The sequence below is a fragment of the Panthera tigris genome, chromosome D3 (assembly GCF_018350195.1).
Source record: "Panthera tigris isolate Pti1 chromosome D3, P.tigris_Pti1_mat1.1, whole genome shotgun sequence".
NCBI lineage: Eukaryota > Metazoa > Chordata > Mammalia > Carnivora > Felidae > Panthera > Panthera tigris.
The window spans coordinates 29855100-29871259 of NC_056671.1; the positions used below are offsets into that span (position 1 = coordinate 29855100).

The following is a 16160-nucleotide window of genomic DNA, read 5'->3' on the forward strand; positions in this document are numbered from 1 at the left end:
CTACCTGAATCTGGGCTGACCTTGCAATTTGCTTCGACCAATAGATTGTGGCAGAAGTGTCTCCTATTTTGTGACTGTGCAGCTTTTTTGTTGTTTCTCTTTTGGAATATTTCTGTCATCCTAAGAAGCCCAGTCTGGTCTACTGTAGGATGATAGGCAATGGCACAAAGGAGAACCAACTGTAAGATGTGGTGAGGTCACCTTAGACCATGCTACTTGTGGGACCCACAAAAGCAGACCCACGGAGCTGCATCCAGTCCAATGGACTTATGAACAAATACATGGTGGTCGTTACAAGGCCCCAAACTGTGGAGTGGTTGTTATGCAGCAACAGATAAGTGAAGTGCACTTCAATGTCCAATACATGACTGGTTAAAGACACTCTGGGTCATCCCTACAAAGGAATAATAAATACTATGTAGCCACCCTTCATAACTATAGATACGGAAATATCTCCAAGATGTATAAATGAAAAAAATTCAGTCTTGAGATCTCAGAATCCAGACCTACAAATGCCAGTGATCTGGACTTGCATACAACCCTGTGATGCATGTACTATTACTAACTCTATTTTATAAACGGGAAAAATGAGATAAGGCTCAGAGAGGTTAAGTAGTTTGTCTGAGATTCAGTAAGTGGCTGAAACCAGGAGGTCTGGCTGGAAAGTGCATGTTCCTAACACATGATACTATCCTGCTTGCTCCAGCACTACCAACTCCCATTTTTCCATTTTATTTATTCTGTTTGTAGTCCTTCCTGCTTCATTATTTTCATCCAAAGTTTACCTTTCAAAATTAACTTTCTGGATTTTAGTAATGTTAATTGTTATCTAAATGAATCAATCTCAAAGTTCATAGCTTTAACCTAGGGACAATAAGCTAAATAAAAACCTCACATAATTTGATATAAATCACAACTAACAATAAAAAAGAATGAAGAAATAAATAGGAGGGAAGCCTGGAGGTCTAGATATTATAAAGTCTTAATTATGCAGTTTTGGCAACTTAGAATATAAGATTTAGGTAAGATGCTTGGGACATTCCAGTATACAAACCCATTCTAGTATACAAACCAAATCTCATCAGTAACATACACAATGTTTATGAAGGTATAATTTTAAAAACATCTTATACTTACAATAACATTATAATATATAATTACATATATAATTATATAATTACAAATAAATAAGTAAAAGCTATGCACACACTGGCGCAGCAAAATAAAAGTTATTTTGGGATTCTGGTAATTAAGAGCATTTCTTCTTCTCTTACCTATTCTTTCTTTTTTTCCTATATTACTAAACTGTCTCCCAGGATAACATACTACTTTTATATCAGAAAATTTAAAAGACAGTTCCTCCTACATCCAAAAAGAATTCAATTTTAAACCACCAAATGTTTCTGAACCTTAACTCAGGTCAGTATATAATAACAAATTCAACATCTAAGTTGACAGTTATTAAACTAAACACACAAAGATATACACACACAAAAGAACAAAAGTCAGAAAAAGCTGAATTTGTAAGAGAAGACTGGATGAGATGTTTTAAAATCATTAAAGACAAGTCAGTTCTATGCACTGACATGGAAAGATACTCAGACACAATTACATTAACGTGACCTTTAGGGAATAATTACAAAAGAATTTCACCTTTTTAGATGAATATTCCCAAGACTTTTGAATTTTTACCAAAAATGTTAGCTTATATTAATAATAATTTATAAAAAGTAAATTTTAGGTAAAAATATGTATATGTATGGAGATAAAGCTATGGAAGAACAAGCACCAAGGTGCTGGCAACCTGTTCTCTCTCTCTGGTTTCCTATTCTGATTCCTTCTTCCACTTTTAAGGATCCTTGTGATTACAGTGGGCTCACTAAGATAATCCACAATTATCTCCCCGTCTTAAAATCAGGTGATGAGCAACCTCAATTCCATCTGCAACCTTAATTCCTCTTTGTCATGTCACCTAACAAGTTCATAGATCCTGGGGATTAGGATGTGGACATCTTTGGCAATGGGGTCATTATCTTGCCTACCACAATTCTGTAATAGTATGAAAATTTTAAAAACATCTACCTATTAAAAAACAAGCAAAGAAATTAGCCACCTAATATATTTAACAGATACACAGTACATGGGAATAAAGGATAACATAATTGTTAAACAAAGTTAACTTAAAATACAAAAGGGCAAAATGAAATCTATCACTTTTTTTCTTTTATGGATGAGTGCTCTTGGTGTTTTATCTAAGAAATCTTTGCCTAACCTAGGGTCATGAAGGTTCTGTTCTGTTTTCTTCTCAAAGTTTTATAGTTTTAGGCCTTATGTTTAGGGCTATGCTCCATTTTTAGGTTTCTATTGGGGGGGGGGGCATACAAATGTCTAATTATTCCAACACCATTGGATGAAGAGATTGATACAAGCAATAATGCTGATAACTCTCGAATGCATTACGCTGAGTGGAAGAATCCAGACATAAGAAGCTATATAACCGGATGACTACATTTCTATGACACACTAGAAAAGGCAAAACTATAGGGAGAGAAATGAGATCGGGATTGCCAGGGACTAGGGAAGAGAAATGAGTACAAAGGAGCATGAGGGAACTTCTGGGGACAATGAGAATACTCCATCATATCTTGACTGTGGTGGCACTTAATGTGACTACATACATTTGTTAAAATTCAAAGACCCACACAACTAAAAAGGGTGAATTTTACTCTGTAAATTATTCTTCAAAAAAACCTGATTTGAAAAATTATTAAATGACAAGATGAAAAATGTGTAATCTGTTTTGCAGGCTCCTCAACTTTCTGAATTCTAAAAATGTGAACTTTATCCAAGTTAAAAAGTAGCAAAGAGTGGGTGCCTGGATGGCTCAGTCAGGTTAAGCATCTGACTTCAGCTCAGGTCATAAACTCGTGATTCATGAGTTTGAGCCTGGGGCTACCTGCTGTCAGCACAGAGCCCACTTCGAATCCTTTGTCCCCTTCTCTCTCTGTGCCCCTCTGGTCACATACTCTTTCTCCAAAAAAAAAAAGACAAAGAGGGGGGTTAGGGGATATGCAAAATGGGTGAAGAGGATTAAGAGGTACAAACTTCCAGTTCTAAATAAGTAAGTCACGGGAATGAAAAGCACAGTATAGGGAATATGGTCAATAATACTGTAATGCATTTATTGTGGTGAGCATTTTATAATGTATATAATTATGGAATCACTATGTTGTATACCTGAAACTAATTTATTATTACATGTCAACTACAATTAAAAATCAGGGGGGCCTGGGTGGCTCAGTCGGTTAAGTATTGAATTCTTGATTTCAGCTCAGGTCATGATCTTGCAGTTCATGAGATCAAGTCCCGTGTCAGGCTTTGTGTTGACAGTGCAGAGCTTGCTTGGGATTCTTGCTCTTTTTCTCTTGCTCTCTGTCCCTCCCCCACTCGCACACATGTGCCCTTTCTCTCAAAATAAATAAGTAAACATAAGAGCATGCAACTCTTGATCTCAGGGTGGTAAGTTCGAGTCCCACATTGGGCATAGAGCCTACTTAAAAAAATAAAGTAAGGGGGGCGGTGCCTGGGTGGCTCAGTCGGCTAAGTGTCCCACTTCAGCTCAGGTCATAATCTCACAGTTAGTGAGTTCAAGCCCCACGTTGGGCTCTGTGCTGACAGCTTGGAGCCTGCTTTGGATTCTGTGTCTCCCTCTCTCTCTGCCCCTCCCCCACTCACACTCTGTCTCTCAAGAAATAAAAAAAGCATTAAAAAAAATTTTTTTTTATATTTAAAAAATAATAAATAAAGTAAGGGGCACCTGGGTGGCTCAGTCTGTTAAGCAGCCGACGTCCACTTTAGGTCAGGATCTTGCAGTTTGTTAGCTGGAGCTTCACATCGGGCTCTCTGCTGTCAGCACCGAATCTACTTTGGATCCTCTGTCCCTTTGCTCTCTGCCCCTCCCCCACTTGTGCTTTTTCTCTTTCTCAAAAATAAATAAGCATTAAAAAAATAAATAAAAAATAAAAAAGCAAAGAAATGAAAAGGTGGAAAACTAGACGGTCATTCCCACACTCCCTTACCCTACCGCCACTGCTTGAAAATAAAAGGAAAAAAGCAACAGAATGAGCACTAAATAAGGCATTATCCAATTGCCACAGGCTAACTTTTCAGGCTAGTGACCTAACAATTTAACCAATAAAACAAAGAAATAAACAAAAAGTGAAGTCTAAGAAAAATAATCAATAAAATAATATTTACCTTTGGAATCAGCATTTGGGAACAGCCTGTTCCATGGCACCTTATTTTTGTGTGGAAGAGAAAGCAAGTAGTTTCTAGCTTTTAAATTTATTATACAATTCAGGTCTTCCTGTGATGGGGATCCAAGAATACCTAACAGATAAAATAATTAGCTGTTAATTATCAAGACCCACAGAGGCTGATCACACACTATTAGCTATGGGGCAGAATAGATCCTACTAATTGTTTCCTCACCACGTCCCCCCATGCTTACCATTCTATTTTACAAGTTTTTATAAGGATCCTTAACATTTGAAGTCAAGCAAGATTTAAAACTCATATCTATCTTGGATTAAAGAGTTGTCAAAACTATTCTTCGTTTCCTGATGTGCCTCTGATGTAAACTAGGGCAGGTGAACACAGTAAATCTAGCCCCTAAAATGTTCAGTAATCTTACCCAGAATGTGGTTCAGCTGGTCGAGATAATGCTTCCCCGGGAAGATGGGCCTGTTGGACAGCATCTCTGCCAGAATGCAGCCTACAGACCAAATATCAATGGACTTGGTATAGCCCTGCAGTGGGAAGAGAGAAAAGACTAAGAAGGATATGTAATGTTACATGACAAGTGAGATCCTCCAACAGCACAGGTACATGGCTCATGGGAATTTTACCTTCTCCTTTGGTTCTATAATTCAGAAATAAGAGAAGAGAGCATGCAGATACAAACAGTAATCTAGCTTTCTTATAAGCTGTTGAACAACCAAGATTACTTGATTTTATTACTCTCTTCAAAGTTGATTAACTTATTATTAGGTGAGAATTTCCAAAGTATATTTCATTCCTTTTTTCAAATAATTTGAGAGGAACAATCCTTGTAAGTTAAAGCTGGAAAAAGGAAAAAGCAGTAACATCCCTTGCTTTAGGACATCTATGGCCCATTTATTCATTTTGAAAACCTGGAAACCAACTCAAAAGAAGAGTCACTGCTACACCTCCAGAATATTTTTATACATTTTCAAGTGACTGCTACAAAATCATTTTCAAAAAAGTCAGGCTGAAAACCCTTGATCTCTGTTGGGGGGTGGGTGGGTGGAGTATGTGCTGGTTCCATCATATTTTACCAATCCGTATTTCTTGTTTTATTTTTCTATTCAATTTTCAGGTATAATTTTTTTTAAGTTTATTCATTTTGAGAGAGAGAGAGAGAGAGAGAGAGGGAGAGGGAGAGCGAGCAGAGGAGGGGCAGAGAGAGAGAATCCCAAGCAGGCTCTGCACTGCCAGCACAGAGCTCGATGTAGGGCTCGATGTCACAAACCATGAAATCATGACCTGAGCCAAAACCAAGAGTTGAACCCTTAACCAACTGAGCCACCCAGGTGCCCCAGGTATAAATTTTCTTTTAAAGGAACTCTGTAAAAAGACTTGGAATAATTATGTCTAAATCATACAACAGTGCAAAAAAGATAGCTTGGTATAGTGGTAAATGAATAGAGAAAAAAACTTTCCAAAAATCAAACAATGGTCAGATCTACAGCTATGATAAAATGGGGTTGAATTTCAAGGTCATTATTCCCAAAATTCTTGTAATCCAAAATAACTTTTGCTTTGGGCCAAAACTAAATGAAGAGGAACACTTAAAAACTTACAAAAAATAAGCAACTAAAAGGAACCAGGGCTCCCTGGAGAAATGGCTACTCCAAGTCTGGGACAGAGAAAGTACTAGGAGGTAAGCCTGGAGCATCTAGTGCCAAAAAACAAAGCAAGGAAATGCTCAACATTAGTGGGACCATGTCAAAGTGACTCCCATTAGAAAATCTGGGACAATTTAAACATCAAATACAGAATGGCAACTATGGAATAGCCACTGAATAATATAAACATGAATTAATAAATGGAAAGAACTAAAACAAAGGAAGAATGATAGAGCTACAAAATCATCAATGGATGGTAAAAACTAGTGGTTACAAGTATGATGAAGAGAACTTACACAACTTACAGTATTCCCCACAAATTCCTATTGACCTAATAATAATTGTCATAATTAGCCACAATTATCACCATTATATGGTGGAGAACGAGAGGATACCATTTAACCAAAAGATCAACATGAACTTCACCAATACAGACATAAACCAGATATGCCTCCTGATACGATACACTGAGAACAAAACACTGTTTTCTGAGGTATTCGTGCCCGGAATACATGACACAAAATTGGGGTGCATCTACAAAACAGTCAACCAACCTGTACCCTTCAAAAGGCTTCAAAAAAGGCTGAGGAACTATTATAGATTAAAAGAAACTAGAGAGGGGTGCTTGAGTGGCTCAGTTGGTTGAGCATCCAGGGTCATGGGAGCCTGTGTCAGGCTCTGCACTAAGTGTGGAGCCTGTGTGAGATTCTCTCTCTCCCTCCCTCTCCCCCTCCTCTGCTTGTGCATGTGCGCGCTCTCTCTCTCTCTCTCTCTCTAAAAAAAAACAAACACCACACACAACAACAACAAAAAAACATTAAAAAATAAAAGAGACTAGAGAAACAATGCAATGTGTGAGCCTAGAGTAGGGGGAGAAAAGCTATAAAGGTGATTATTGAGACAATATCCAAAATTTGAATATATACAGTGCAGTAGATATTGGACCAGTGTTAAATTTCCCATTAAAAAAAAAAATTTCTCACTTTTGATCATTATACTATGGTCATATTAGGGAACATCCTTCTATGGCAGGGTTTCTCAACCTTGGCACTACTGACACTTTAGGCTGGATAAGCCTTTGCTGTGAGGGCTGTCCTGCACACTGCAGGATGTTTAACAGCATCTCTCACCTCTAACTAGTTGATGGACAGTAGGTAGCATTCTTCTCCCAGTTGTGACAACCGAAAATGTCTCCAAACACTGCCAAATGTCCTCAGGAACATGAGAATTGCTGTTCTAAGGAAATACACACTGAAATGCTTAGGGGTAAAGGTGCACATCTACAACTTACTCTCAAATGACTCAGAGGGGAAAAAACACACATGTATAGAGAGAGAATGAGAAAACAAATGGGACAAAGGGTAAAGAACTGGTGAGTCTGAATCTGAGGTGGATCTGAAGTATTACAGAAGTTTATCCAGTTCTCGCAAGTGGTCCTGGGTTCCATGTGGCTTCCCTCTAAGGATCTGAAGAGTGACGTTATTTTGTACTTCTAAGGTGTTTTCCTTTTCATTCATTCTCTCACAAGTGTACAAAAAATTTTTCCAGATGCTACATGACATGAGAGGATATCATTCACGAAATAGGACATCTGGAAGATCTGGATAACCCAGTGAACTAGTATTTTCCAAATGCTTGATTCCAAAGCATGCATCAGTGAGTGTAAGGTAGACCAATGGATTTTAGTAAGACAGTACAAAAAGTTCGGTGGCATGGTTTTAGATTCCACAATTAACTTTTCATTTTGTTGAGTTTCAGTGTAGTATCAAAAAGGAACAGCCACAGCAGCTGAAAAGACTAACATACATACCCCCTTTCCCAACTACATATCTGTGTGAAGCCTCTTCTTCTTGGACTTAAACCAAATCAACCTACTGGACAGATAGAGTGCAGAACCAGGTGAGATTCCAGCAATGGTCTATTAGGCCACATGAAATTTGCAAAAATGAAAAGAACGCCCCTCTTCTAACTAAAATGTTTTTGTGGTGGAAAGTAAACACACTTTTTATAAATAAAACTTATGTTAACAAGCAGTAGGTTTATTATTATTTAGAAATTAATACTTTTTAAAAGTCTTAGTGTTAATTTCTATATAGCAAATACTGATAGAGACACTCCACATAGACAAATCTTGCTTAGGATCTTTGACACTTTTTAAGAAAGTGAAGGGGTCTTGGGGCTTGAATGTTTGAGAACTACTGCTTATACTTTTCTTGCAAGTGGGAAACTATGAAAATAAAATGTTACACACACACACACACACACACACAGAGCACTCTAGCCTGTCAAAATGGAGACGATAGAAGTATAAAAATAAAAAGGTGATAATGGACAGCACATATTTCATGAATCCATAATAATGGCTTTTTTAAAAGTTTATTTTGAGAGAGACTGAGTGACTGTGAGAGAAAGAGGGAGAATCTCAAGTAGGCTCCAAACTCATAAAACTGCGAGATCATGACCTGAGCTGAAATCAAGAGTCAGACGCTTGACTGAGCCACCCACCCAGGTGCCCCTATAATAATGTTTTAAAAACAAAGGTGGGAGACATAGGAAGAGAAAGAAAAAAAGAGAAAGCTCTTCAAAGAAAAATGGCAGCAAATTAGTGTACAAGGAACAATACATTTGGAAAATTACCATTTTGCCACCCCCAATATGATAAGTGATAGAGACCAGGAGTCACCAAGGGAAACACCACCCTGGTAAGCCTGCTGGGAAACATGAGCTCCAAGAACCTGCGGGGTTCCCGCCAGAAAAGTGTGACCTAAACTGAATCATAAGGAACCAGTCTGTACTCTGCAAAGCACTGAAGTTCATGAAGAAGACAGAAAGGGTGGGAGGAATGTTCTAGAGTGAGCACAACGCACAAAACTTGATTAGATCACAGAGTGAAAATAAGACAAAAACAGCTGTAAAGAACTTTTGGGTGGGATAACTGGGATATCACTGAATTAATGCTGGTTGTCTCAGTGTGCTAGGGGTACTATGACTGTGGGGAAAGAACACTCTCCCCCTTTAATGAGTATCAGTATGTCCCAAAGGGTCTAGTAGTAAAGTAGTTTATGTTGTGAAGTGCCAAAAAGTTGACAAAGGAAACAGAGAAGAAGGGAGGGAGGCAGGCAGAGACAAAAGCTAGCAAGGGAGTAGTAAGATGTTAATAGCTGGTGAACCTAGGGAAGGGGTATATGGGTGTTCACTGTACTCTCAATTCTTGTAAGGGTTTGAAAATTGTTCTAAATTAATAATAATAAAAAAATGAATACAGCACTAGAAGTAACATTCTCAGTCTAGAGGTGCTATAAATAAAAAGTAATTCACACTCAGTTTTGATTATAGTTAACTCTACAAGCAGGAAGTGCGTGCTGGGCACCTTGTGGAACAGAGGCCACATTGTTTGGTTATTTCCCTCTGGAGGGTGAAGACAGTAGAGTCATCTCAAGTTGGAATGGAGGCTGCAAGACCATGAAGGCACCAGGATAAAAAGCACACCAACAGCTCTCCCTTACAACCAGCAGGCACTGCACATGTGCATGCAAATGCTTCTGGTTTGGAATGGCTGTCACATGGCCAGTCCAAAGAAAAAACCTACTATTTGGGATTATGTGTAATACAGAATTATAAGAATCAACACGACATTTTCTTCTCTGAAACATCTGTTACACTAAATCTTTCTTTATAATGGAATTTATTTTAATGCAATTTTACTTTTATAACTTAACTGAACAAATGTATATCAAGAATAACTAACTGCTTTAAACAAATTCCATTTCCTCACAAAGCAACTTAGCGTTCATCTCAAGCCCTTCTATTTATAAACGATGGAGGAAGACAGTAAACCCCATGGACTAATTAATTCCCTTTAAGCTTCCTGGGTGGATTTCTGGTTCCTAGAGCTGAGACACAAGGCCCAATGTCTACTTTTATTGCTTTTTTTCATGTATCTTAACATTACATTAACGGTAGACGGTGCTGAAGGAGGTCATCAAGACAATGTGACTAACAGCTGACCCTTGAGCTGAAACCTGGACAACAGGAGGCTCCTCGCTCCCTCCCCTATCCTTGGGATACATGCTCTGCCCACTGTTACCACAGTGGCGCCATTTTCAAGGATGTAGCTGGGAGAGAATAGCTATTGTTCGGACCATCTGGGCAGCATATGTGACACAGCCAGTTAAGGCCTGGACATAAACTTTTAAGTTTTGGTAGATGAGTGCGGAGATCTATTCACCTTGCAGCTAGCTGCCCAAGACAAGACTTGTAATAAGTTCCTTTACTTCTTAAAACTGCCATGACCAATTTGGAGTGCTCTGCCTCTTCAGTTTCTCCTTGCCCACCTTGTACTGGGGCAGTTTGCAAACCAACGGAGGAATTAAGTTCAAAATCTCCTAATTTGAAGTATTGGATGTAGAAGTATGTTGGGCCCACTTACTTTCTCAAATCTGATACTTCATTCATATATTATTTGCAAATGATATATTAAAAATACTGAATCTCAATCTCCACAGCAGCCTTCAATGCTTGCCACCTGGTTTATAAACCTAACAAAGATATACTTCACTTTTTCTTACTTTTTTAAGAATCCATAGTAGTTCCTATTCTTTCCACACCTTTCTTCAAACTATGGTATAATTTTGCTGAAGAGACATTCTTCGTTAGACAAATCTGACCTGCACAGGACAGCACTGGTCCACCTTCGGAAAACTACATACTATAGGAGAACCTCTAACATAGCCAGCCTAGCCTGTACTCAGCAGTGGCAGGAGCAACTGTAAAAGCTGCCATAGGGAGGACTTCAGGAGAGCTGACCAAAGGCTAGGACAAAGATCATTTATTGTTAACAGTGACCAGACAGGCACACACACCTTCCAACTCTCTAACACATCAGCACTACTTCAGCTGAGGTAGAGAGGTCAAAATCCAGGGCCCAGAAGTTCAATGCTGACCTAGAGATTAAGACAGCACCTTCATTCTGGGCCAGACAGGCCAAGCCTCAACCTAAGTAGACACAGGCTTCCAAAATTCTTTTGCTTCCTGGTTTTCTTTCTATGCAAACCTGATCCTTACCTTGGAATTCAACATAATTTCTGGAGCCCGGTACCAACGTGTGGCTACGTACTCCGTCAGGAACCCTGTGTGATCATGGTCTGGATCTGCAACGCGGGCCAAACCAAAGTCACAGATCTAAGAGAGAAAAAAATGGGACGCCTTAGAGATTCTAATGAAATTAACATCAAAAGATCAGACAATAGCAATAATGATGATGGTAAGTAGTTGCTGCCACTCCTATGTGGCAGATACTTTGTTGGGAATTCTATATATTCATTCTTATTTAATCCTTACAACAACCTGAGAGGCAGTGATGACTATCCAAAGTTGGAGATGAGGAACAGGTTCCAGGAATCTGTCCTCACCTTTCATTATCTGCTTATCCTACAGTAATCTTGCTTATGTCACTTGACAAAAACTGTTCTGAAGTTACCAGAAACTGTCCAGGGTCCTTTCTCTGGCCATCTCCTGCTGGCATTTCCAGGATCATCACACTGTCAGATCACCTTGACTCACATTTGTCTTGTTTCTTAGATTTCACTTCCTGCTATTCTTCTACCTGTTCCACAAATGCAGATCCTTTCAAAGATTTTTTCCACTTCTTTCCCTTCCATGTATTCAAATCCACTCCCAAAGCCTTAAAAGATGTCTCATATACAAAAGATGAATCTTTTTTTAGGTAAATATCCAGCTTCTAATTTCTCCTGACTCACAAAAGTACCTTCATCATCTGGTCATCCAATACTTTAGTGCTACTCCAAACTCCAACATATAAAATATCTGTAAAGTACTATACAGATAGTATAGTATTCTACTATATAACTATAGAATACAGTTGACCCTTGAACAGCATGGGTTTGAACTGTGCAAGTCTGTTCACATACATGGAATTTTTTTCAATAAATATATTGGAAAACTTTTTGCAGATGTGCAGCAATTTGAAAAAACTCATAGATGAAACCACATAGCCTAGAAATATTGAAAAAATTAAGTCAGGTATTATTACAGGAATACAGTATATAATACATATAACACAAAGTATATGTTTAATTGACTGTTGATGTAATCAGTTAAAGCTTCCTTCTGGTCAACAGAAGGCTATTAAATTTTGGAGGAGTCAATAGTTATATGCAAATTTTTGACTATGTGTGTGTGTGTGTGTGTGTTGGGGGGGTGCAAGTCGGTGCCCCTAATCCCTGTGTTGTTCAAGGGCCAACTATACTTAGACCCATATAATTGCAGGATATTTTAATTCCTTGACATCTGGGGAACTAACCTGAGAAAGAGACATATTAATAAAGACAGGCCAGAGTACAGTACAAGGCAGCCTGGAAAACAGATTGCTTTGGAGGCTTACTGCTTTAATTTGGCTAAGAAATTATAAGGGCCTGAGCTCAGGCCATAAAAATGGAAATGAGGAGGAAAGGACATGCTTGAGATACTCAGAGGACTTAAATGGATGGACAACAATCTCTGCTCAAATATCCCATAGTTTAGTGTTTCAATAATTAGGAAAGGTTCAGAAAGCTTCCATCTACTTCACAGATGCCTTCCTCTAGCTTTGGACACTGGTATCACCACATGGTATCTCTGATAAGAGTTAGGTATCTGTGCTGCATAATCTCCATCAACATGTATCTTCAAAAGGAACAACTATCGTAATTGCTTCTCTATTTGCTCTTCCATAGGCCATTTTCTAGGTGTACTCTCAGAGTTGCATAGTGAGGAAATCCTGGGTCCTACTCCATAGCTGACAGCCAACTCTGGCCATTGTACACTCATTAACTTCAGTTGAGGTGACTTTCACCGTAAGTACCAACCTTACCTTTCAAAGATGGCTTGCTTGTCAATCAATGCCATTACACTCCTAATAGTTATGGGCCTGTCAGAGAATCTGGATGAGGTATGGCCATAAGCTTGTATGTGGGATCACAGGAAATTGTAACTTTGGCCTGGCTGTTCTTAGGCTTTCAATGTACCTGGCAACCGGTTTGTTTCTTTCCAGCATTTTCTACCAATTCCAGTGACATGAACTGCAGGAGGGCTTCCCAGTAACCATGCACAGGAGGTTCTCACTAGCAACATGGTCCTATTTGTGGCATGATTTCCAACTCAGAGAAGCAACTAATGACTGATTTCTTCTTACATCCAGAGGCGAGTCCTCTAAGCCATTTAGAGCCATCACTTGCCATGTTACCCACCACCAACCCATTTCAATTCTGTGGCTTGAATTTTTGAACCTATCTATGACCCATAGTTTCTCTTTTTTTCAAGGCTAACACTTCATCTGATTTAAATTCAACCAAAGCTCACCAGTCTGCTTTCTGCTGTATAGATGGGACACCTAAAAGCCACATTTTGAATTGTGCAGAGTATATGCATCTTGTCAGCAGAACAAAACCAGCATAGGCTCCAGACCATGGCCACAGATCCTTCACCGCCTCCTATGACTGGTGTCACACAGATTAGATGGGTTCAGACTTGATACATGGCTTTTCACTGGCTAGTTGAATCAAAAAATAAGTCCCAAATAGATTCAGAAAGCCAGAATATAAAAAATTCATAGATAAGGCAGATTTATTTTCTAAAGAGGACCATACCACTAAAACCCATCCTCCATGTTCTTCTTATAAGGTCTTTGAACTTGTATCAAGAGGGTAGGGTCCATCTTCCCTCCTCTTGAATCTGGGCAAACCTTTCTAACAGCCTGAACCAAGAAAAGTGATACTATGTGACTTCTGAGGCTATATCATAAAATGCAACATGGTTTCCATCTGGCGCTCTTTCTACTGGGGAATTTGGAACCCTCTGGCCACCTCAGGAAGAAACCTAGGACATGTGGGCCACATGTGGGTGATCCAGGTGACAGCCAGTATCAATTGCCAGGTATGCAAGAGGGTTCCAGCCCTTACCTTTGTGTCTTCTAGCTGAGGTCCATATATGAAAGCAGAAAGCAGCCATCACTGCTACCCCTTGGCTAAATTCCTGACCCACAGAAACTAGAAGCTAACACATGATTATTGTTTTAGACCACTTTCTCTAGGTTATTTGTTACAAAGCAAAAACAGCTAACAGAGTGGTAGTGGACACAGTGCTTGTGATGGGATAGGCACCCTTTAAGGAGGCCCTGTTGAAGCGATACTGGGACACCAAAGAGATGCTAACCATGGAAAGACCTGGGGAAAGCCAGAGCAACACTGTAAAGAATCTAGCTGGGCAAATGTGAAATGGCAACTGAACCTGAAACCTCATAAAGTGGCTCTCGAATTGGCTGCTTCTACATCTCGACTGCCATGGCCTTAGTTGAGATTCAGTTTAATTTGTCTGGAAATTAGGGAAACTAGACTTTACCCACCTGTAAGCTAATTCATCCTCTAAATTCCTGCCTAAATGTTGTTTCTAAAATATAAGTCACCTTTCTGGCTCAAAAATCTTGAACCAATCCCTTCTGTCTATTGAACGAAACCCAAATTCTTTAAGTGTGACTTTTAAGACCATTCATATGCTGCCACCAAACTACCTTCCTGATCTCATCTCTCTCACCATATTCTCCTGCCCACACCTGCTCCTATAGACTCCAGACTACACCTGCTTCTATGACCTGACTATGCAATGACCTCTCCTGAGTGCCCTATCCATGCCATTCCTTTACCCTAAACCCTCAGCTTGAAAGCTCTTCTGAGAAGTTTCCCAAAAATCAACACCAAACCCGCCCAAGAGCTGACTGCTCACTCTTCTGAACTCCTCTAATACTGTTAGAGGTATATTAAAATACATCATAAAGTCTATGATAGTTAGCTTTGCATACGCCCATCTCTCCAGCTAAAACAGAATTAAGTCCCTAGAGAAAGGCAACACTTAACTTACTTGTTGACTTAATTGTTAATGGAGGACTCTCGACATTTGGTCAATAAATGCCTTAAATGTTTATAGGAAGCACAACTGGGATGGATTGACAGATACTCTAGGAGTGACTTTTTTTTTTTTTTTTTAACAATATCTGAATTACTGATAATCTCTTAAAAAACAAAAATCAAGCGGTGCCCAGGTGACTCTGTTGGCTAAGCATCCAACTTCGGCTCAGGTCACAATGATCTTACTGTTCATGGGTTTGAGCCCTGCATCGGGTTCTCCACTGTCAGCACAAAGCCTGCTTCCGATTCTCTGTCTCCATCTCTCTGCCCCTCCCCTGCCCTCTCTCTCAAAAATAAACAAACATTAAAAATTTTTAATAAAAAAATCAAGGTTCAGTTACCAGCGTTAAATCTTATGTTAAATAATTAATGTTAGTAAAATTACACCATTCAAAGTGGCAATATTAAGGAAGGGAAGGGTTGCCTGGGTGGCTCAATTAAGTGACTGATTCTTGATTTTGGCTCAGGTCATGCATGGTTCTGAGATACAGCCCTGTGTTGGGCTCCATGCTGGGCATCAAGCCTGCTTAAGATTCTCTCTCTCCCTTTTCCCCTCCCCACTCATATTCTCTCCCCACCCCTAAAAGAGGGATAATTAAAAACTGGAATTACAAGCATTCCTTTACCAGGAAAGACAAAATAAGCCTATCATGCTGAATGCTGCAATATGCAATACATTTATTTTCTTAGAATTAAAACTAAAGGTGCGGTTGTTCTTCCTCATCTTCCTCGAGGAAATCCAGTCCTAAACTTTTTTTTTTTTGGTGGGGGTCATGTGACATTAAGGGTCTCTGTGGTGTTGGGAGAACCTTAGCAGCCCAGTGGGGTAGGTAGGATCCAAGTAGAGTTAAAAGGGAGCCCCAGATCAGGACATGGTCTGTGTGTGAGGTGAAGAGGGTGTTCATGCGGGGAGGCAGCAGCAGTCTGCCCAGGGTGTTCAGAGTCTGAGCAAGGTGAGCATATAAGCCATGGGTTATATTGCACAAACCAATTATTTCATTGCAAGTTGCAAAATGGGGACTTTTCTGATTTTATTATTTCTTCTGCATTTATTATCTGGCATTCTCAACTGGAACTGTGTACCCTGATGCACAAATCCCAGTGGAAAGACAGGAAAAATGTTTAATCCCTTTACTTTAGTTACAAATTTTCAGATTAGTGAGTTGGTGTTAAGGGTAATTTTGTTGTATTATTTGCATCCCCCACACCTAGCACAGGGCATAGAACCAGCAGGCTCTCAAAAAATTACTGGTTACAATTTAAAAAATAAAGA

The 16160-nt window shown here is 39.3% G+C and overlaps 1 protein-coding gene across 3 annotated transcripts in view; it reads right to left on the minus strand.

Annotated features, from left to right (window-relative positions):
• The window catches only part of MAPK1 (mitogen-activated protein kinase 1), a 108714-nt gene that overhangs the window by 19907 nt on the left and 72647 nt on the right, over positions 1 to 16160 (minus strand). For all 3 annotated transcript variants that reach the window (XM_042962517.1, XM_042962519.1, XM_042962518.1), the window contains exons 4-6: positions 10992 to 11108; positions 4694 to 4808; positions 4258 to 4389 (exon numbers count right to left, since the gene is read on the minus strand). In XM_042962517.1, the coding sequence (XP_042818451.1) occupies positions 4258 to 4389; positions 4694 to 4808; positions 10992 to 11108 (364 nt within the window). The remainder of the gene's footprint in view (positions 1 to 4257; positions 4390 to 4693; positions 4809 to 10991; positions 11109 to 16160) is intronic.